Here is a 22,335-nt window from a genome sequence, read left to right as displayed (position 1 = left end):
GGGCTCAGGTGGGTGGCTATCTGCTTCAACCCAGTTGGGTTGAGAGAGAAAGAGGGAGGGAGAGGGGAGAGAGAGACACACAGAGAAGCACAGCAACAACAATAACAATAGCAATAACAATAACAACAATAATAGAAATATGACTAACATAATAGTGGTAGCAGTGGGCAAGTATGACTAATAATAATTAGTAGACAAATAAAAAAAAGTAGTAGCTATTTTTTTAAAACTCTTATTCCATTTATTATGTTTTCACATTCAGCCTTTTAGCACATCCTCTAGAGTATGCCACCCTCACATTACACTGCACATATTGAAAATATGTGAGTACATGACAAATAAAGTTTTGAATCTTACTTGAAAAATCAATCCGAGATACATCAAATACAATTAAAAGTGAATTGGAGAACTTTATGGCGTATAATTCTGAAATTATACTGGTCTGTACGTTTTTGCCATAGGTTTTTGCCCATGTTTTTGCTCATAGGGATTTTATTTCGAAAGTCAGTTTGATGCGCTCAGGCAGCAAAAATGAAACTTCCGGTATGAGACCCGTGCCCTCAGAATAAAAGCGAAGAATTAAAAAAGTCACGAAATGAACTGTTTTATCCTATTTAACAAAAACGTAATAAAAGTAATAACAGAAATACTGTCATCTGCGGAAGTTTTTGACTGCAGGGGCAACATGTAGTAGATATAATAATGTAAAAGTGTCTGAACTAGACACTGTAAATTTATCTTAAATTAAATCTATCTTAATGCATAAATTATATGGTTAAGGACTCCCACTGAACGATATCCCCACAGTATTATTTAATCTGTGGTCATGTAAAACAAAAAAAAAAACTAGTGAGACTTTCTACTAAAGTGGACTCTGTGTGTGTTAAAGCGTCCTCCAGCGGTGACCGTGAAGCCCTACAACTGCAAACAAGCTCACGGATAACGTCGTCATGTTTTACCTCCAGCTCTAAACTTCAACAACGATTACTACAAGCTGCAGGTTACATCACAGTTTGTGGGTAAGAGGTCATTTCAAACGCTGGACCAGGTGATTTGAGATAGGATCAATTAATTAAGGGGTTCAATAAACTACTTAACGAAATACTGCTAACTCTGCTGCCAACTGAGGGGCGAGGCATGTTTACCACTAGTTTTGAGCCTATACGAGTGTTAATGCGACATTAGACGATCTTGTTAAGAACTATCTATAACTTTTGCAGGTACAAATCTTTGTATTGGTTAAAGAGGAGCGGAAGGTATGCAGCTCTCAAAGAAAATAGCTGGATGGCATTTCCTTTGTCTTTTTACGGAAGAGGATCAGGGCCACATGTGAAAATTTTATTTGAGTTCTGAGTTTAAAGTCAGAACTCAAATAAAATTTTCACGTGGCCCTAATCCTCTTCCGTGCGTTTTTGATCACATACTCTTACGAATTACTAATTTAAATGGCAAAGTTAAGCTTCTACACATTTCATAACTGCCTTTTATTATTAATAATATATTTATTATAACGTAATATGCATATTCAAATATGCATATTACGAACCCTTTCTAATTATGACAAATTGTCATTGATGAAGAAAAACATAACTAGAAACATTTGGTTTGTTCATGTTGGACTAGAGCAAGTGATGAAATGGTTTAAAACGGATTTTTAAGAAGTAATTGAGACTGGTCTTTTAAATTCATGGCTATCATTATCTAGTAATACTTTGTACATGTTTTATACGTGTTTTTTTTTTTTTTTATGGGCCAGTAGAAAGTGGCATCAATTCACGCAATATCCTGTATTTTGCAGGCAAGATGAATTTGGAGGATTACTTCAAAAGGATTGGGTTCCATGGCTCTTATGATAAACCTGATCTTGCGACACTGACATTGATCCACAAACAGCATGTCATGTCAATTCCATTTGAAAACCTCAGCATTCACTGTGGTGAGAGGAACGTCATGGACCTTGAGGTCATTTTCAATAAGATAGTTAGGAACAACCGTGGGGGCTGGTGCCTTGAGAACAACTTCCTGTTTGGCTGGGTGCTGAGAGAAATGGGCTATGACACCACCACATTGGGCGCCAGAGTTTTCAACAGTATCATCAATAACTTTGTCCCCCATGAATCTCATCTTATCAACAAGGTGGTCATCGATGGAGAGGCTTACATAACAGATGTAAGCTTTGGGGTGTCTTCTCAAGTGCGTGGGCCCCTGGAGCTCATCTCTGGAAAGGACCAACCTCAGGCAGCAGGTGTCTTTCGTCTGATACACAAGGAGGGTGTCTGGGTGCTGGAGAAGACTGGTAGAAAGCCAAAGGTTCTCAATCCAGACTTTGCCATATCAAGTCTGGTGAACAGGAAGGAAACGAAGATGATCTACTGCTTCACCTTGATGCCCCGAGAAGCAAAAGATTTCTTTGATAAAAGCGACATGCTTCAAACAGATCCTAGTTCACTGTTCACCAATAAGTCCATCTGCTCATTGCAGACACCTACAGGATTCAGAGCTCTTGTTGGCTGGACCTACAGTGAGGTCACCTTCAAACCTGAGGATGGTGTTGATCTCTTAGACATGAGGGACATATCAGATGATGAGATAGAGCAAATTCTGAGGGAAAAGTTCGGTATAAAGCTGCAGAACAAACTGCAGCCTGTAAACAACAAAGCTTCTTACACTCTCTGAAAAGTAGATCCTGTTGTTGTCCTTTGCAACTTTTGTTGCTTTCATGCCTGAGCGGGTGGAGCAGCTTGTTGAAGGATCATCTAATTTAAACATTAACAGTGCTTTGAGTGATGATTTCCATGTGTTGTTGTATCAAGGAGTTAGCAGACTGTTGGAGCCCTCTGGATATATCTGGGATCTGAGGGTGGTTGAATGACATGTCTTGGATTTATGATTTTGGTATATGTGTGTAGAAGAGCAAACTATCTAGACTTGATAGAAGGAGCAAAATGCCTTTCTTAAAGAAAGTACAAACCTAAGAAAAAGTTATTTTATATCTGAGAAAATCTACATCATAAGCAAGGCTGTTTGCTGGTATTATACTGTTGTAATACCATTGCTGCTTGCTTTAGTTAAAGTTGTATATTTAGCATTTTTAAATACATGCTGTAAGACCTAATGAATAGTAGGGAAAGCTAAGCCCCAGTTGGAGAGTTTAATGCTAATTTGTTATCCTAGGGTATTCTTGCAACTGTACTCATAAATAATGCTACAAAATTATACTCATAAACTTGTATATTTTTTTCCCTTTAAAACATGACTGAGCCTGTGGTTTTCTTAGAAGGCTGTAGGAGAAAACTGAGTTTCATGATGAGAGAGTGCAGTGGAGTCCTTTATATAATCTGAAAAATCATAGAAAACAGGCCAATAAAATGGTCAGTGACCCTTTTGGGGTTGTTTTTGGAGCATTATCAGATTTATTGTTGCCTGTAGGTTTGAGTATTGGGTGAATAGTCTGTTCTTGCTGATCAAGATCAAGAGGAGAAGGCATCCATCTCCTGCTGACAGAAACTCAGATCCTCCTCTTGTCCTCTTGGCCACACAAAGGCAAATCGTAGCATAGATCAACAAGTGTTTGACAGAACAACCTAAACTGTTTTTTTTACGATTACATTTAAAAAACCTTGTGTTTATACTTGCTGGTGGGTCTTATTAAAGTCATTTAACTTACTTGTTTCATAGTGTTTTCTGTGAGGAGGCACCTAAAACTCTTTGCTACTGGTGTGCACACAGTCTGCCTTTTCTCCACATTTTATTTTCCCTGATTTGGGGAGGGTGCTTATTCCAGTTCAGTATTTATACCTACCCAGTTACACCAAACCTCTGCCAGATTGTCAAAGTTACTGCAGAGTTGTAGTCATTCCCCCCTGTTCTCGTCTGCCTTTACCTGCTTCTTCCATCACAACTTTTATGTAGACCTGCAGCCTGTTTATGACCTGCCATCCTGCCTTGCCCTTATGGACTTGTTGCCCGAGCGGACTGATCCAAGCTCCCAACCTTTAAGCCCCTCCTTAATCAAGTTCCTTTACTTAACTTACAGGAAACCTTAACAACGGGCTTTTGTTTTTCCTTTGTGAAACTCCCTGCTCATTCACAGCCAGCTCACAGGTAGTTTTCCACCTGTCTTTGAACGTGGCATCATACTGTAAAAGCCCAGTTGATCCATTTGGTTCCAATGATTTCTCCTTTGCCATCTGATGAGGCCCTCTCCCTTCATGCCCATAAACAAGTTCAAATGGGCTTAAACCAGTTGATTCATTGACAAAATCCTGGAAGAACATCATGGCTACATCCCAGTCTCCTGGGCAGTACACAGTGTCGGCTTTAATCAGGGCCTTGAGAGCCTGATGGTAGTTCTCAGTGACACCTTGAGACTGAGGTGCAGGTTTACAACCCTCTAGAAGGTTGTAAACCTGCACATGAACTTAGACCCTGCCAACACACTGCATATCATATTAAATCACAGAAGGTACATTTATCTGTCTGCTACCTGTATATTCTGTAGCATAGCGGGGTAGCAGTGGAGCAACACCTCTTGTACAGTGGAACACGTGGCCCAGGTAAATCAATAACCCAAACACAGTCATGTTTTACTGACTACATATGCTCCACCTCTTTACAGCTCATTAGACTTCCTAGAAAAAGTAGCCGAATTGCATTTTCTTTTTGATGCAGCCTTTGCTCTGTGCAAATACTCCGTCCAACACGATTTTGATTGCTAGCCAGTCAACCTACAGTAACATGACAGGTAAGGCTGAACACTGCGGCTTATGTAGAATTTGAACATTTCAGATAACTGATTTATTAAGGTTAGGGTTAGGTTTTGAGACAGTTAGGAGATGACTTTGCAAAATTGTGCAACTGTAACAGGTAGATCAGTCTTGTAAATTTATGCAATTTCCTGTATTTTGCAGGCAAAATGAATTTGGAGGAGTACTTCAAAAGGATTGGGTTCCATGGCTCATATGATAAACCCGATCTTGCGACACTGCAGTTGATCCACAAACAGCATGTCATGTCAATTCCATTTGAAAACCTCAGCGTTCACTGTGGTGAGAGGAACGTCATGGACCTTGAGGCCATTTTCAATAAGATAGTTAGGAACAACCGTGGGGGCTGGTGCCTTGAGAACAACTTCCTGTTTGGCTGGGTGCTGAGAGAAATGGGCTACGACACCACCACATTGGGCGCCAGAGTCTTCAACAGTATCATCAAAAACTTCGGCCCCCGTGAAAATCATCTCATCAACAAGGTGGTCATTGATGGAGAGGCTTACATAGCAGATGTAAGCTTTGGGGTGTCTTCTCAAATATTGGAGCCCCTGGAGCTCATCTCTGGAAAGGACCAACCTCAGGCAGCAGGTGTCTTTCATCTGATAGACAAGGAGGGTGTCTGGGTGCTGGAGAAGACTGGTAGAAAGCCAAAGGTTCTCAATCCAGACTTTGCCTCATCAAGTCTGGTGAACAAGAAGGAGATAACTACAATCTACTGCTTCACCTTGATGCCCCGAGAAGCAAAAGACTTCTTTGAGATAAACGACACACTTCAAACAGATCCTAGTTCACTGTTTACCTGTAAGTCCATCTGCTCTTTGGAAACATCTACAGGATTCAGAGCCCTTGTTGGCTGGACCTACAGTGAGGTCACCTTCAAACCCGAGGAAGGTGTTGATCTCTTAGACATGAGGAAAATAACAGATGATGAGATAGAGCAAATTCTGAGGGAAAAGTTCAGTGTAAAACTGCAGAACAAACTGCAGCCTGCAAATAAAAAAGCAGACTACTCACTCTGAAAAACAACACACATTCTGTTTTTTAATTGTTGTGGAATGTGCTGATTTTTTTGAATGACCAGGTAGGGCAACTTGTTGAAGAAATGCCTATTTAATTAATGCCAATAATAATGCTTTCAATCAAATTGTAAAATGTAAATGATGCAATTGTATTAGAACTGAAAGAAGTAAAAATAGAGAGTAAACAAGTTGACCCGAATGATGGGATCAACCTGTGTCGATTTCATTTCATTAACTATGCTTTGAACTTTTTGCGCCATTAACAATGCCATTGTGTAACGACTGAAAGTGAAAATAAACACTTCGCAGATCCAGAGTTGTGTGGTAAGTAATCAAGTACATTTAAAGCAGGTACCCAAGCATGCCTCATAATATAAATATTTGCAGAAAAGTAAAGAAAACTAGGATGTAAAGGTCTGAAATAAAGCATTATGGACAGATGAAACCAATATGAATCTGTACCTAAAATGATGAAAATGTGGAAAGAAAAAGGAGCTAATTCATTCTTTTCTAAATATCATCATAAAAATGTAATTCATGTAGTATGGTCCTGAATAAATAAAATGATACTCAAGCTGTCTAGACTATTTCCTATACTGAATATATCCATAATAATTCAGCTTTGAGAATTATGGAGAGGGGTGTACTTTTTTTTTCCTTTTCTTTATTGAGAACAATAAAGAACAAGGTACATTCTGGTGAACAAAATGTCAGTGGGCACCACGAACGACACATAAGAAATAGAAAGAAAAAAATAAAGAATAAATATAATGAATAACAAAATAAAATAAAAACAGTTAAAGACACAAAAATATACTCTAACAGTTTTTACAGCCTTATTAGTGCAAGATTTGATAGTCTGTAAGTACTGTTCACATTCTTTAACAAAAACTGAGAAGGTTTTTTTGTTGTTGCTGTCGTTGGCAAACTAATTTTTATGAATATTAAACTTTTAGCTGAAATAAATGTGTCTGACCCTCACCTGCCACCTGAGAACAACATCACCGGCGTCCATAGGCTCCTTATTGGACAATGAGACAGAGGCGGGACTTTAGCTCTCAGTACCCACCCATTACTTAATTTTCATCCAATCATGTTAGAGCTGAACACACAGGCAATGCGGATTGGCTTATTCGGCCTGTCCTTCAGCTGAGAGGGGCGCAGGCGCACAGGAAGGACGAGGCTCAGACATGAACTCGCTGGAACAGGCCGAAGGTAACCAGCACAGAAAACAAATTACCACCTTTTTATATAGCCCTCGACTTGTGTTAGCCCCGTTGCTGTAATTACAGGATACATTCAAAACAAACGGCTTTGGTTGTGATTTTAAAGTTAGCTGCAACAGTAAGGTAACTAGCTGGCTAGTCTGCTTACGACACTTAGCATGTTTGTTAGCTTAACTGACAGCAGACAGTCGCTTGTGTTGTGGGTAACGTTAGTTAACAAGATAACATCAGTTAAATCTGTTATTTATTGACATCATGTCAGCAACTGTATATATTACTTTACATATTCTGCAGAGGGGAAAGAGCATTTCACAGGAAAGTGTATTCCCTAAGTTGCCAGGTGATACACCAGTGATACAAAATCCCTTTACACAATGTGTATTTATGTGCCTTTGTCTTTGTTGCCAGACCTGAAGGCCTTTGAGAGAAGATTGACAGAGTATGTCTCCTGTTTGCAACCTGCAACAGGCAGGTGGAGAAGTAAGTAACTGTGAGAGTGGTGATCACCCAAACCAGGGTGGTGAACATGTTGCACCCTGTGGCTCACAAGCATGTATTTCTGTTCATTGACGTCAACCTGACCCCTACTTCTGATGATTTATCAAAGAGAAGAATCAAGAGTAAAAAATGTATAGCAAGTATAGTAAAAGCAGAAGTTGGTGCAGACATAATTACAAGTTTCAGACGTCAAAGTTTGTGTGTGTGAGCAAAACTGAGGATGATACAGCAGTTAAGTGTCACTAGCATTGAGGAGAAGATGTATAGAGGTTTGTTTTTGGTGAAATACATTTCACGTTGTGGCACTGGGCCTAATTCTCTTGTCTTATCTCAGTGATTTTGATAGTGGTGTCTGTCTGCACGGCTACTGGGGCTTGGAACTGGTTAATAGACCCTGACACACAAAAGGTATGTATTAATGGGCAAACATGTCTAGTTGTGAGGACTGAAACATAAAGGGGAAACTCAGCATGGAGGTGACAGTTTTGTTTTATTTTATAATTTGTGCACTGATGCTGGTTGTTTGCATCAGAGCTAGCATCATCGGACAAAAAATATGATGTCCCCATATCCCAACAAAACCATGCCAGGCTTTAGCTCAGTTTTAGACCTAAGCTATTATGTCTCATGAAAAAATTGATGTGGAACTGTTTTTCTTGCACAGTCATATCAGAACTGACTGTCCCTAAACCTCAAGTAAATGAAGCAGCATTTACTTGGTCATCGGCATAACAAAAAACAAAACTGTGCGGTTGAATTATGCTGTTCTTCACTGAACAGCAACGTGACTCAGACTTAATGCCGATGGGCCAATACGCAGTATGTAGCTACTGTCTTAAGTTTTTAGTTCAGATTGTTAGATAGATATTGCCTCTGTTAGCTTTAATTTGCCTTATCCTTTTTTCTACTGTGGAATAATCACATTTCTTCTGGAAGCCAGTCATTTTTCTTTTTTATGTTCCATAACTGAGAACTTCCATATTTCACTATAAATAAGTACTGTAAAAGTGAAAGTGTTGCCCTCAGGACTGTAGTCTATTCACCTCTAAACAGTCAGACACTTTAGCTTTCACATTTTTATTAGTATGATAACATCTTCTACTCTAGTGCAAATCTAATCGAGTCCCATCCATCTCTCAATGGCTTCAGGATGTCATGCAACCCTTGATAACATACTTCAACTCACCACCAGACTTTTTCCTTTTTCCCTTCTCCCTTTTTTTGTCTTTCTCCATCAGCTCTCGTGAGGGTGGGTGATTGGGGGCTGTGGGGGAATTGGAATAAACAAATGGGGGGGGGGTATCGGAATTAAATTTTTCCTGTAATTTGTTGTTTTGTTATCGACATAATGAGTAACAGTTGCTGTGGCTTTGTTCCTCTTTGTTCTGCAGGTCTCTTTCTTCTCATCACTGTGGAATCATCCCTTCTTCACCATCAGCTGCATCACTCTCATAGCTCTTTTCTTTGCTGGGATACACAAACGAGTTGTTGCACCATCAATGTATCCTTTTGTCTTATTTCAATTCATATGAAGTAGTGTAAATATCTTGGCATATATTTTCCAGACATAATAGTCCAGAAAATAATTTGGCATTTGCACTTCAGCTCATATGAACCCTTCTCGTGCTACATTGTACAGCTTTAATTCAGAAAGGTCTGTGATACGCTTTTTGTCTGACTTACTGTTGGTTAACATCTTTGACCTCTACGCCTTCAGTATCGCTGCCCGCTGTCGGACGGTTTTAGCAGAATACAACATGTCCTGTGACGATGTGAGTTAACAAATCCTTTCGATGTTGTGACCTGTAGCCTTCAGATGACTTGTTTTTGTGTAAAAATGTTAACACTCGTCTTCTGTGTGTCTTTTTACAGACGGGGAAGCTTATTCTCAAACCACGACCGAATATCCAATAACCACAGGCTTGTGTATGTGTGTGGTGGTCAGACAGTGTATCTGGTCTTTGTGAAAAAAATCCGCTGATGGATCACCCTGTATCTTGAGTCCTTTGGGTGATCGGAGTGGATGAAAGGGGAACAGTAACCAAGGCAGATTTTGTCAGCATGATGGAAATGCTTTTGGAAGAAGGAAGAAGAAATGAACGGGGCCTTTTTTTTTAACAGTTTTGAAGTGGAAGCTGCTGATCTGCTCACATAAGTCTTTGATATATATTTGACTCATTGAGTGTGAGTTCAGATGTGTTGATCTCTGTTTCTGATGTTGAGCATGTATTTTATCTAAATGTTTCTATTTTTTAAAGTTATTTACCTAATAAATTCTTAAGGTGTATAAAAAAGTCTCATTTGTATTATTATCATTATTATTATTATTTTACATGTCATGCTTTTGACTAGTTTATTTGATATAGACGACTATGACTATGGATACGTCTTGCACATACAGTCTATGGTCTTGCATATGAGAGATTTTGCGACAGAATTTTCTGCTTTCCGTTAGCATCGTGCACTTTACGGCAGGGAGCAGTCTTCCACATGGCCTGCTGCTCCAACCAGGCTGAGGTGTGTTGGAGGTTTGTTCGTCACGCCGGTGTGTAATATTACAAGAGGAAAAACGACACGTTTATGCGCCGCTCGCACTTGAAATAAGACTGAAATGGGTAAAAGTAAAACCACGAAGTTCAAGCGTCCGCAGTTCAACACGGTTGGTTTGCCGGCGAATGCTGTGAAGGAAGTGGACGCTGAGGAAGAAGACCACGATGATGATGATGATGGGTGTCCAGCTGCAGAGTTGTTGGAGAAAGTATGAGCACAGTCCAGTCGTGTTTTCTCACCGGAATGACTTTATGTTTAAGATGTTTTGTAATTAAGTTGTAGTAAACACATCCCTGCCTATGTCTAAATGGTTGAATATAGATAGACAGCTTCTAAGTTGATCTAGTGTTTGTATTTATGTCAAAATTCTTTACTTTGGCATTTGTTATGTTAAGAATTATTGCTCTCATCCACTTGACATTTGTCAGTCTGAAGTGACCTGTCTTAAAGCCAGATTTGACACTTTTATTTCTTGTGCCAAAGGAGTGCAGCTGGGGATTCATCTGTGTTTCTGATGTTGAACAGACTGCAGGAAGTCTGAGGTGGGCCAGGTTTTTACGGTTTATTCCATATTATTCCTTCCACAGTTGCAGAGTCCCAGTGCAGACGTACGAGAGTTTGCATGTGCCAGCATTTCTCGGGTGGTGCAACAGAGCCAGACTATCCCGGGCTTCCTGCAGAGGGATGCTGTGAGGCGCCTCGGGCCCATGCTTTTGGACAGCAGCCTGTCTGTCAGGGAGACCGCCACCGGAGCACTCAGGTGAGTCAGTAGTACTGTGGTGGGCTGTTAACTGCACCAACAGAACCCTGTTTCTGCAGAAGCATTTGTTGACTCAGATGATCTTATTTCATCTTGGCCTTCAGGTGCTTTTGGGAAAACAGCAGGAGAGGAATCACTCATCAGGTCACTATGTGAAGGAGAATTTATAACAAACAGGAGTGTCAGCAGGGGGAGAAAGAGTGAGTTTATAACAGTGACGGTGATGCTCAGTGGGCTGACATCTATGAATCCAGGAATCCTGGGTCAAGTCCTGTTTCACCCTGAAACATGCATGTTTTGAGTCTTTTGGTAGCAACAGTCCTCAAAAATCTCTATCAAGGGATCTTGAATAGACACCTTTTTTAACTATTAACCAACACCAACGTCACCAGGCTTCCACAGCAAATTTTGACCTGTCAACAACAGGAGGAGGAAGCACTGCATGGTTCTGATGGTCCATATGACAGGTGCTCTTCATTGGGGCAGGTAAAAGTACAAAAAACAAAGTCCAGGAAGTCTTGCTAAATATTTGTCCTTAAGTAGTGCAGACAACCATGGAAAAAAGGCATCCTGTTGTCAGGTGAAATAATATAGTGAATTTATATATATACATATATATAATTATAGGCAATCAAGCAGACCAAGGCGTATCGACTCTAAGTCTTCATCAGGGTCTGATGAGACCCTGATTTTTGTATTTTGACTTGTCAAATTAGAAAATATCCAGGTGGAGCTAATAACACTAATGATGGCAATGCTCCATCCCAGGAAGCTATGTGCAAGCACGCAGAATAACTGGCAAAACTTATTGGGATGCAGCCTATTACTAGTGGTGTTAATTGCACCTTGGCTCTTCCTGCAGTGACTTGTCAAAATGTCTGCTGTAAGTAACTGTGGCAACCCCCTAATGTAAAGTGAGAAAAATGATTCAGTATAGTGCTTCTTTTCAATTTATGTTTTTTTTTTTTTTTTTTAAAATCTTAATGAGAATATTTCTGAGGGTTATTAGTATATTTACAATATGAATAGAGTTTGTTTTCTCTGAAAAAGACCTATTGAGGGATCAAGGCAGAATCTACTGTCTGCCAAATTAGAAATCCCTGCTCAGTCCAGTCAGTGTCACCAGCTGATCCAGGATGTTACCCTGTGGTGAAGGTGGGAAGTCCTGCTTAAAGATACCCCGTGGAGATTTTGGCTATGTTCACATTACATGCTGAAGTGGCCTAAATCTGTTCATTTTTGCCTCCAAGTGACTTAAATAGGATTTTTTCATGGAAGTGTGAACAAACCAATTTTTACAGATGAGATCTGGGCCACATGCATATGTGATCCTAGATCTGATTCATATCCAATCTCTGGCTATGTGACCGCTGTCTGAACGGTCAGATCGGAATTCACATACCGACAAATAATCCTGGACATGTATGCTAGCACAGCTATGACATCCACGTTTATGATTTGACTGTCACACGAATGACATTATTGTTGCTGTTCTTGTGCACATGCGGCTCACATTTCAGTTAAATCAGCACGTCACTTACAAACATGAATGTGGACCATCAACACAAATAAAAATTCAGAATTGAGCATTAAGGCCAGTAGTGTTAACGCAGCCTGTCACCAGCAGTAAATAAATTCGACAATGTTTTTACGAGTGAGTGCCTGTTTTTTTTTTAAACATCTTGCATGCAGTTGCACCAGTTTCAGTTCTGCTGGTCAACAGTTGGCGGCGGTGATGTGCCAGAAAACGTAACAATTTGCCAACAAAACCATTGAAGAGCAGCAGCAGGATGTAGGACAGATTATATAGTAATGCTTATAATAAACAGTAAAGAAAATTAGGTTCATATCATGTGTCTTTTTACACTCTACACACCCACGCAGGTGTTTTCAGTTAACCTGACTGATCTCACACACACCTCTCACATGCCTCTTCTGTCCTGAAAAGAGTCTAATCAGGCACATAAGTGAAAACACCTGTGAGCGTGTAGAGCCGGCTATAATAAACGCTCAACTTTTGGGCAGCTTGCAACTGCTGGCACAGACAGCACAATATTTTTTTTTCTATTAGGATTTACTGATACCAAACCATGTAGAGACGTATGTGTTAACAGCCTCTGCAGTCTGTTATACTGTTAGCCTTCCCATGGTTTTTGTTTACTTGCTGTACAAGCTACGTGTTATGTTGGGATATGCTGTATGTGCTCTTGATGATTTTTTTTTTTTTTTTTTTTTACAAAAGATCAAAAAGTTTAAGGGAAAATATGTGTTGCAACAGAAATAGCCTACAGCTAGAGAATATAAACAGAAGATTACAGTAGAGGAAAAATAAGCTTTGCTTCTAATAAGATTCAGAGCACATTATTTCAATCAATTAGGTTCTTTCATGTAGCATATTTCTGTTTTCTGTAGCATTTCGTGTATGGGGTACAGAGGTATTTGTCATATTACTTCTGTAGGGGGCGCCATGCTCCAATAAAAGGTACGGTTGTAAGAAGATACTGGGAAGTGTTCATGATTTGATGGCCTGTATTATTAGTGTCTCATGACATAATGTACACAATTATACACTTATTTGTGTTCTTTTTTTGTGGGAATCTGACATATTCTCATGTTACATGCCCCTCCCTTATTCTAATTAGTTTTACCCCTAAATAACTATCTAAACTCCCCCCCCTAAGAAACTTCACCAGCGATGATGACAATCTAAACTGTTTCAAACATCATCCTCTTTAATCAACACTTGTTTTTGTGCCAGAGTACAACCTGAACCCCTGCACTGATTATTGTCCTCCAGCACACCTCAAATCAGCTTACATGTCCTGAATACACACACACACACACACACACACACACACACACACATACACACATACACACATACACACATACACACACACACACACACATACAAACAAACAGCATTTCTGACAGCAAATCCCCTCCGTCTGAATGATGAGTGTGCGTCTCCCTCTCCATGACAGAAATCTGAGTGCATGCGGAGGTCAGGAGGTATGTGAGGACATGGTGAAGCACGACGTCATGACGCCTCTGACAGCACTGCTTCGGGAGGTGAGACTCCGCCACTGCTTTTAGCTCATCCCATCACTTCAGTTCCTCCTCATCAGCAGCTGCTCCAGCAGGCGAACCATATCCTCAGCAATTAGGTCTCACTCCACACCAACGATATTCACAATATGTAAATGAGCTACCATTGACCCGTGGTTGAAGCTGACAGTTGAAATATACGAATCACTTATTTTTATAGATTTTCCGAGTTTTTACGTAATAGTTCCTGGTGACTGAGCAGGTAAGTATTTGAATGTAGGTGGATGTACAGTATGTTGCTACGGGAAAAATCTTGCCAGTTTACATTTTAACATTTTTCGGATGGGTGTTGGCAAAGACAAAGTTCATACCTGTTTCGCTTTCATCTGAACACAGTCTGGTTTTCTTTCCAGAGCTGTGCTGGTTTTGATGGCGCTGCAGTACAGATGAATGACCAGAAAAATGCAGTGGAGGACGTAGCCAATGAGGCTGTGAACCTCCTGTGGAATCTCTGGTGAGCCGAGAAGTCATGCAAGCTGGTTGACAGCAGTGTGTTTCTCACTTTTTACTGTATTTATCAAAGGACAGTTTGCTGAACATGCATTCCCTACCACTTACTCCATAGATGCACACAGGTTCTCTCTTGTGAGCTAAACACCCTGTATTACCAGTCTTATACTGTTGTCTACTTGGTAGCTCATGAAGCTATTAGGTGTAAAAAAATAAAGGTACATTTGCTACAGCTGTGAAAGAAGCAGAAAACAATCCTTATATGCTTAAAGCTCCTTAAATTATCTCAGCTAGTCCAGAAAATCACCTGCCCTCTACTTGAATTTTTGTTTCTGCCATTGTTGCTGACCTTAAATCATAGTTATTGACCCAAAGATGATGCAAAATGTCCCTCTATGAGTATTAATTTCTGGTATTCCACCCCCCCGTCCTGCCAGTGAGAGCAGCAACCAGGCACTGACTGTGTTCAACAAATCGGGTCTTCTCGATGTGGTCATCCAGTGTCTGGACAGACACCCACACAACGTGGAACTGGCCATATCTGCTGGTAGGTCTAAATGATGTAGTGTTAACTTGTTATAATTGGTATTTTTAGTAAGGGTGTATTTATAAAGGTGTTGAGTACATCTCATCTAGACATATGTTCACTCATGGTCACCTTCAATTTTCTCCAAATATCAGGACACAGAGTTCTCTTTCTCCTGGTACTGGTCCTGTTGACATAAACGTGATTGTACCTCCAAACAGTGCTGACAGTCAGATCCTCACCAATGCTAAACTATACATGTACATAGCTGTTAACTTCACTGCTGAGTCAGTGAAGCAGGCAGGTGAGACTCCAGGAAGTCACTGTGGGCTCTTTGGACAGAGCCAGGCTAGCTGTTTCCCTCTGTTTCAAGTCTTTATGCTAAACTAGGTTAACAGGTTGCTTATTGTAGCTTTGTATTTATGGTACAGACATGAGAGTGGTATTAATCTTTGCATCTAATTCTCCAAAGCGAATAAACTAAACAAATCTCCCAAAATGTCTAACTGTTCCTTTGAGACCCAGTCCAGCAGATAACATAGACTCACCTGAACATCAAGTGGATTTATGAAAATTGATATCCTTAAACATTATGTGTGACGTGGGAAACGTTTTTGATGTGATGACAATGTGTAAATAGAGCAGACACTGCGAGCTCTGTAATTAGGGTGATCACAGAAATGACTTACAATGTGTGAACTGATCATTGACATTTACACGTGTCCTATAATAGCTATAACTGTACAGGCTCTGTCCTCCCAAATAGGACTTTCACCATTGTTATTGGCAATAAAGGCCTTTGGCAGACCTAACCTTTAACTAATTTGGTTTCTCAACTTTGAGAAGCCAGCTTTTAAGAGAGTCTTTTTTTTTCCATCCTGTGTTCTTCCAGCCCACTGTTTGCACACTGTGACTGAGGATAACCCAGAGCTGCTATGTAGCATGAACACTGCTGTGCTTGGAGCCCTGGAGACTGTGCTGTTGTCATCTCAGCCTGGCATGGCACACACTCTCCTCAGGACATTGGCTGCAGGTAGAATTTGTCACTTGTCATGCCCCCTTTTTTTCCCCCTAAATTGTACAAAACTGAAACTTGGCACTATTACACATTTTGAAAGAGACATTAGATAGTTGAAGCTGTGTATAAATATAGGAAAGAAGAAAAAATATAATCTGAGAAAATACCCTTTTTTAGTGCTCTTGATTGAGCTTTATAGAAGTTGCCAAAGCTGCAGCACCCAGATAAACACATCAATTGATGAATCCTTTAACTGTAATACTCATAATATTCCTCCTTTAAGCCATAACTCAGCCTGCTGTGTCACCTCAGGGACACTGTGGAACGTGAAAGGCAGCCTTCCCGCTGCCCGCCAGGCCCAGACCCTCAGCGCCGCGGTGGCCACCTTGTCACAGTGCCTGGATCTGGACGCAGGTACGCTGATCCCTGAACTCAGACAAGCAGAAGAGGCGCGCCACAGTAACGCACCGGCTGTGACAGACATGGACGACCAGGCCGCAGGAGAGCTTGCTGTGGAAGAGATGGACGACGACGAGGAAGCACCTAAACACAAGAGGAACGGAAAAGCTGCAAGAGTCGATAACGACTTCTCTGACCTCTTGCCCGTAAGTGGTGTCTCTTACTGCCACCCCTACCCCCGGTACTAATTTGTTAACGCTGTTAGAATGTATCTTTTACATGTCACTATGAGACACGCATTCATGTCAAAACAAGCTGAAGACACTTAGAGATGGAGGCTTTGGCTGTTATGTCAAACCTGTCTGGACATTTACGTCTTAACTTCCTATCAGTGTTTCACAGATAAATGCCGGGAGATCATAATGTCCAAGTTGGTATTTAAATCCAGTACTCTAGATGTCGCTTTTCCTCGTTATGCATACAGTGAGCTTGAGCCCCTCTGGCCATAGAGGTTGACCTGTGAACACAGTGAATCACACTTGTCAGAGAGACTAAAAACCCCTTTCCATTCTCCGTAGCATCCGTCATCCGCTGCCGTCATCAGCAGATTGCAGGAGGATAAAACATAGACGTAAAGACCCAGATGTAAATCAACACCCAATGAAGAGCTCTGGTCTGTTTTCTGATAATCGATCTTAGAAATTGAAGTGTTTCTATGAACGATCTTTTTAACACACTTTTCCCAAATCAGCACTTAAAAGCGAGTGCTCATGCATGCTGTCAAGAGCTGCTTAACGTCAGCTGTCTGTGCCGCTGAAGAAAATGCTGAACAAACTTTAAATTAACGCTGCGTATTCAACTTTCTGTAAGCAGTGATATGTATGTATATATAAACAATAAGTAAATAACAAAGCGGAGGTGCAATCCTGATCTGTTCAAGGACTGATTTGGACACTTTGGAAATACAAATAAAAGGCAAAGTGCCCTAAGCTCAAATATAATCATGTAAAATGACACAAATGTACAAAAACGCTGCAACAGTAATGGTATGACATGCACAGAGGTTTGTATTTACGGCGATCCACTTTTGTATTTTGGCGGCGCATGTTAATGGCAGGTGAAAAGGTGACGTATGAGTCATCCAGCAGTGCAAGCCAGACTGACAGAGCAGACAAACCGCCGGGTTCGGAGGGAGCAGACTAGGGACACTCAACCAGGGTTCAACTAGGGACCGGCTTCTGGCTTCCACCACGCTGACAGTCCCCAGACCTGACCTCGGCGAGACAGAGCTGTCCCTCTCAGCTCAGTCACAGCCAGAGCCCCAAGATTGCGGCTGACATTCACGATGATGTTCCAAAATACCCTGTAATATTGTGGGTTACACAATGGGGTTATTTCGATCCAGGCTTCGGTTTTTCTAGCGCAGCAGTGTAAATCTACAGCTACGGAGAGCAACTCTCTGTCACAACACTGCTAAACAGACACAGTTGCAATGAGTAGACTGAATAGATAAGCAAAAATTTCCCTTCTAAAGTAACACCCTGAATGCAGGTTTTCACTCGCATCACCAGTTCAAAATGTGCAATTTGAAACGTCTGGGTACAACCGTTGAAAGAAATCTCTTCTTTGTGGCGGGTAGCTGAGCTCCAACTGGGTGATAACAGTGATAACAGTCATCGTTTTGGGAGGATGTTGACTCACATGGCTGGTTGTTTTTGTCCAGAGGGGCAAGGAGGAGCTGAGGGAGGCTATGGCCTTGCTGACAGCCCAGCAAACGTCCCTAGAGATCATCGTCAACATGTGCTGCTCTGACGGTGAGTGTAGTGGGCACGGACAGCAGTGCTGACCCCGGGCACTTTTCCTATCAACATTATTTCCTGTGACATGGCCACCCAGTATGTGTTTGTCTATCGTAAAGGCTATTATAGCATGAAATACATGAAAAGAGTTAATTTGAGAACCTAGGAATGCCTTTTGTCGCTCCGCATTAGCCATGTTCGACTTGAATCTGTGTCACGATTGCCCTGATCATATCGTATTGTACGTGTGCCTCTTCAGACCCATCTGACGACGAGTGGGAGGAGACGTCAAGCAGCGATGAAAGTGAAATGGGTGCTGATGGCCTTTGTGATGGAGTGTCCAATCTCATGTCTCCACTGTGTTTGTCTGCTGAGGTTCACGGGGCCTTGATCAATCACAGCATCCCAGAAAAGGCAAATAACCTGTCTGCTTCTTCAGTCACACCTCACCTCGGTCAAAGAGTATCTGCAACTAATCCTCAGTGGAGCTATCACATAAACAAAGTTCATCACAGCGTCAAAAAGTTTAGACAATAATCTGAATGTAGTCAATAATAAATAGTTAATGTTTCTATAATTACCAACCTAAAATATGGTTTAATTATGAGGCGAACCCCAACCATCTTACACTCCAGGCAGAATGGATTTAATTATTTGGATCTATTTACATACATACACCTATGTGACCACACTGAATAGCATGAAGATGTTTGTAATGTCGTTTTTTTCCCTCTTGATTCAAGGTCCTCAAAAAGACTCAGTTCCCCAAACAGGAAGCCATGGATGTGTGCCATCAGAATCCCTCCTGGAAAAGCCTGATAAAAAAGTAACCCTCTCACTTAAAGTTTCTCTTAAAAATCCACTGATCAGAAGTTGTTAAAGGCACTCTGGCACTTTCTGTTGTCACATCTTCACTGTTAAGTTTTTTTCTTCTTTTCTTATCTGCTTTCTTTCAGGATGCAGCGGGTACAGTCCCGGGCGCTGACGTGCCTCCATAGCATCCTCTCCACCATGGACGCTGAGTCTCTGGGAGGAGCAGCAGCCCTGCAGGGAGCGGCACAGCACCTGTCCACACTGGTGTTTGGCACAGCAGGTCTCATATTTATGTCACAGCACTGTAACATAGCACACAAGTCACATTTGATATTTCTGTTATTTTTTATATTTATAATACACACAAAAATGTGAAGAAAAGGGAAAAAATACAAATTTAAGTAATTTCAAGTCTAGATTTTGAATCAAAATTGTGATGAAAAGTGAAAACCACAAGTAAATGTGACACAATCTGATCTGTTTGTAGAATGATCATTTAAAATGGTCAGATGGAAAAAAAGCATTAAAATGTTTAACAAAGATATTTATGTCATAACAGATGACACACAGCACAAATGGCATGGCACACAAATGAAAAATACAGCAGGTATACAGTGTATAGAGTTGCAGTATTGAAGTATTTAATTCATATGCCAAGTAAATACAGTTGACCTTTTTTTTTTTTTTTTTTTTAAATTTTCAGAGCTACCCAAAGATGAGGAGTTCCTAGAGGCTGTCATCAGTGCCATGCGATCTCTTCTACAGATGATTGCCTCTAAAAATATCCCCCAGGTACAGAATACATCACAGCTTTGGCCTCTCCTCTGGTGATTTTAAGCATTTCCTTTTATGGGTGGTTTTAAAATGTGCACTCCAGTGATTAAGTGTTGCACTTCCATATATCTGGGGATCTCACAAGAGACAGATTAAAAAAAAGAGGAATCAAAATCTATGCAGTTAGTAGCTAATACGGGTTAAGCTCCCAACATCCTGGATCCTACATTTCCCATAATGCAACTAAGTGACATCTTTAGTTATTCCTCTCCTGCCTGGTAAATGTCCACACTTTTCAAACCCACTAATCCAGTTTGAAATGCAGACTTTGTGTAAAATTGGTGGAGTGTCTCATAAACTTTGGTTCCATGTTCATCAACAGTGAATAAATACCATGCTAAATAAATACAGAGGCAACACAGAAGCTAGACTTTGTATTCCTCTCAAAGTTAAAAAGCCAGTTCACACCAAACACTGTTAACCATGTTTATTTTGGACAGCTCAATATCTGTGCGGTTGGTTTTGTTTTTGTTAGCACATGACCCCCCAGCAGCTGATGAGCCTGAGCGAAGCAGCCACCCGCTGTGAAGTTGTCAGTGTGAGGGTCAACGCCGTCGCCATTCTAGGCATCACCGGCAGCACATTAGCCAAAGAGAAGGGCACTGCTGAAACCCTTCAGGTACCATTTTTCTCTCCTTTTTCTTCTTCTGGAGTATCTGTTCTGCCTCTAAGAAACTTTGCCCCCACAGTTGATCGGAAACGCCTTACTTCAAATTGCTACAAGAGATGTCGACCTGGTTGTAAGCGGAGAAGCACTCGACGCCTTGTTTGATGTTTTCGCGGATGGAGACGAGGCGGAGACGGCAGCTAAAAACATCCAGTTACTACCTGCATTGAAGGCACTTCAACCTGTGTTTAAGGCCAAGGTACCAGATTCATTTCTTCTCTGAATCCTGTTCTTGTTTTGTTTGTTTTATCTGCTTGGCTATAAGATATTTCAAATGCATTTGAAGCATTATTAAACCAACCCTCCCACCACAGGAATTTTTGTGTTTTCCTCCTTGTAAACGGTACTGCTCACTATGGCCTCGTCAGTTTTAGGGAACAATAATAGTTTAGCAAGTCACAGGTGCAAAATCTTTGTTGTCCTGCTTGTTTTAAGAAATAAAAAAGATTCAAACATTCTCTCGTTATCTTTCCAGTCGGTTGTGAGATTTTTTTTTTTTTTTAACCTTTTTTAATACCATCATCTTTTCTTCTCCTAGATTCGTAAAGAAGGGAGAGGCAAGTACAGCCCTCAGCAGCTGTGTGTGCTGGACAACATCAAAATTAACCTGAGAAGATTCATCGGTTATCTGGAGAAGGTGGTGAAGAAATGAGAACCTGTATGATTTGGAGAGACGCTTGCAGGACCTTAGAATGAGACAGAATATGGTTGTGAAACCATTAAGTATTTATTATGTTGGTAATAGACCGTTTGTTATTGCTTGATTTCAATGTTTATTTTCTCTAAATAATGATTTACTTAGTGATGTGAACGTGTATTTGCTGTGAAGAGAGACAGGGTGGAATCTATTAATTTTTAGTTACTGCATGTTGCAGTAAAGTTTTTTTTTTTTTAATTTTCTCCTTCTTCAGTTCATATTCATCATTCAAACCAAAATAGTTGTCAGACTTGAATTTGTATATTTCCACCACATATGTTCCAAGTAACATTTTAACAGATCTGGTGTGGAGACCTGACACCGGATTTTGACACAAATACCCCGATTCTTGTCCCATATTTCAGAGGGCCAAACATTAGAATGAGTTGGAGGCAGAGCTGTTGAAAACTGCTCATTCCAGGCCTGTATAGGAAACATTCTAGTCTCCGCTACTTAATGAGAAAGAGAGGATTTTGTGGATATGAATATTGTGTAATTGAATTTTGTTAATCGATTGGCATGCCTAAAGAAGGAAGAAGAAAAAAATCAGTAACTGACTAAGCTGAAAGGGTTTGGTAAGCTCACTGCCAAGTTTGTAATAAGACTAAAATGGATTTAAACAAGACATTCTCTACCTCTTCCTCTCTGTGCCTCCTCCACCTCCCGTCTGTGTTCACAGCAGTAATTGCACACTTTGCGAAGCACTACTGTGTGTATGGAGTTGTAGCTGCTCTTGCAGCGCTACATTTTCAAACTGTTCTGTCTGCAAGTTGCCACAGTGGTGAATAAATAAACTGAAAGCATTCTTGTCAAAAGTACAAATAGATTAATAGTGATCAGTCAGCATCCATAAATGCTGCTACAACAAACCAACCTGCTCTACAACAGAGCAGGTTTGAATAATGTACATGCAGGATAGGGTCATCTCTTTTGCACATGTTCCATTGTTTATCATCATTTAAGAAGCTTACAAAGTAACAATCATCAGCTTTCGATTATCCTCTAAATAAAGGTGACTTTCACCCACAAATGAGTCAGACATGCTTGCTAGATTTGGGTTTCCGGCAACTTTTCAGGGGAATATCAATAAAATTGCATATCACTAAAAAAAAAAAGAAACAATTTCAGAGATACATTTGAGGGAGAATGTGTCTTTAGGCTATGAATAAATGCCTTTTTTGAAATAAATCCTGATTTCTTAA

General features: G+C 40.6%; 4 protein-coding genes across 6 annotated transcripts; all 4 read left to right on the top strand.

Moving 5' to 3' along the window:
* The first annotated feature begins 898 nt into the window (after positions 1-898).
* On the top strand, positions 899-3,218 carry LOC137186328 (arylamine N-acetyltransferase, pineal gland isozyme NAT-10-like). 2 transcript variants are annotated; one of them, XM_067595179.1, is made up of 2 exons: positions 899-1,019; positions 1,799-3,218. In XM_067595179.1, the coding sequence occupies exon 2, from the start codon at positions 1,804-1,806 to the stop codon at positions 2,674-2,676; it is 873 nt and encodes a 290-aa protein (XP_067451280.1). In that variant the 5' UTR covers positions 899-1,019; positions 1,799-1,803; the 3' UTR covers positions 2,677-3,218. The 2 variants fall into 2 exon arrangements, with proteins under 2 accessions (XP_067451280.1, XP_067451287.1); XM_067595186.1 differs by having other exon boundaries at positions 922-1,048.
* Positions 905-6,362, top strand: LOC137186316 (arylamine N-acetyltransferase, pineal gland isozyme NAT-10-like). 2 transcript variants are annotated; one of them, XM_067595166.1, is made up of 2 exons: positions 905-1,019; positions 4,911-6,362. In XM_067595166.1, the coding sequence occupies exon 2, from the start codon at positions 4,916-4,918 to the stop codon at positions 5,786-5,788; it is 873 nt and encodes a 290-aa protein (XP_067451267.1). In that variant the 5' UTR covers positions 905-1,019; positions 4,911-4,915; the 3' UTR covers positions 5,789-6,362. The 2 variants fall into 2 exon arrangements, with proteins under 2 accessions (XP_067451267.1, XP_067451258.1); XM_067595157.1 differs by lacking the exon at positions 905-1,019 and adding an exon at positions 3,801-4,744.
* A 534-nt stretch (positions 6,363-6,896) lies between these two features.
* Positions 6,897-9,806, top strand: cnep1r1 (CTD nuclear envelope phosphatase 1 regulatory subunit 1). The gene is made up of 6 exons (XM_067595199.1): positions 6,897-7,003; positions 7,423-7,494; positions 7,847-7,920; positions 8,904-9,013; positions 9,230-9,284; positions 9,385-9,806. The coding sequence occupies exons 1-6, from the start codon at positions 6,979-6,981 to the stop codon at positions 9,424-9,426; spliced, it is 378 nt and encodes a 125-aa protein (XP_067451300.1). The 5' UTR covers positions 6,897-6,978; the 3' UTR covers positions 9,427-9,806.
* Positions 9,807-9,972: 166 nt separating this feature from the next.
* Positions 9,973-22,335, top strand: heatr3 (HEAT repeat containing 3). Its single transcript, XM_067595143.1, has 15 exons — positions 9,973-10,270; positions 10,650-10,822; positions 13,807-13,894; positions 14,284-14,384; positions 14,818-14,927; positions 15,799-15,939; positions 16,237-16,529; positions 18,047-18,137; positions 18,382-18,536; positions 18,866-18,948; positions 19,079-19,215; positions 19,639-19,727; positions 20,245-20,388; positions 20,459-20,635; positions 20,975-22,335. Exons 1-15 carry the CDS (start codon positions 10,124-10,126, stop codon positions 21,086-21,088), a joined length of 2,043 nt encoding a protein of 680 aa, XP_067451244.1. The 5' UTR covers positions 9,973-10,123; the 3' UTR covers positions 21,089-22,335.

This window comes from Thunnus thynnus, chromosome 1 (assembly GCF_963924715.1).
Source record: "Thunnus thynnus chromosome 1, fThuThy2.1, whole genome shotgun sequence".
Lineage (NCBI taxonomy): Eukaryota > Metazoa > Chordata > Actinopteri > Scombriformes > Scombridae > Thunnus > Thunnus thynnus.
This window is presented reverse-complemented; position numbering and strand designations above follow the sequence as displayed.

Excerpts from the sequence above, each read along its gene's own strand:
- LOC137186328 (XM_067595179.1), top strand. The coding sequence starts at position 1,804 with ATGAATTTGGAGGATTACTTCAAAAGGATTGGGTTCCATGGCTCTTAT.
- LOC137186316 (XM_067595157.1), top strand. The coding sequence starts at position 4,666 with ATGCAGCCTTTGCTCTGTGCAAATACTCCGTCCAACACGATTTTGATT. Across the intron at positions 4,745-4,910 it reads AACCTACAGTAACATGACAG|GCAAAATGAATTTGGAGGAG; the intron begins GTAAGGCTGAAC and ends TGTATTTTGCAG.
- cnep1r1 (XM_067595199.1), top strand. The coding sequence starts at position 6,979 with ATGAACTCGCTGGAACAGGCCGAAG. Across the intron at positions 7,004-7,422 it reads CTCGCTGGAACAGGCCGAAG|ACCTGAAGGCCTTTGAGAGA; the intron begins GTAACCAGCACA and ends CTTTGTTGCCAG. Across the intron at positions 9,285-9,384 it reads ACAACATGTCCTGTGACGAT|ACGGGGAAGCTTATTCTCAA; the intron begins GTGAGTTAACAA and ends GTCTTTTTACAG.
- heatr3 (XM_067595143.1), top strand. The coding sequence starts at position 10,124 with ATGGGTAAAAGTAAAACCACGAAGTTCAAGCGTCCGCAGTTCAACACG. Across the intron at positions 10,823-13,806 it reads ACCGCCACCGGAGCACTCAG|AAATCTGAGTGCATGCGGAG; the intron begins GTGAGTCAGTAG and ends TCTCCATGACAG. Across the intron at positions 19,216-19,638 it reads ACTGGTGTTTGGCACAGCAG|AGCTACCCAAAGATGAGGAG; the intron begins GTCTCATATTTA and ends TTAAATTTTCAG.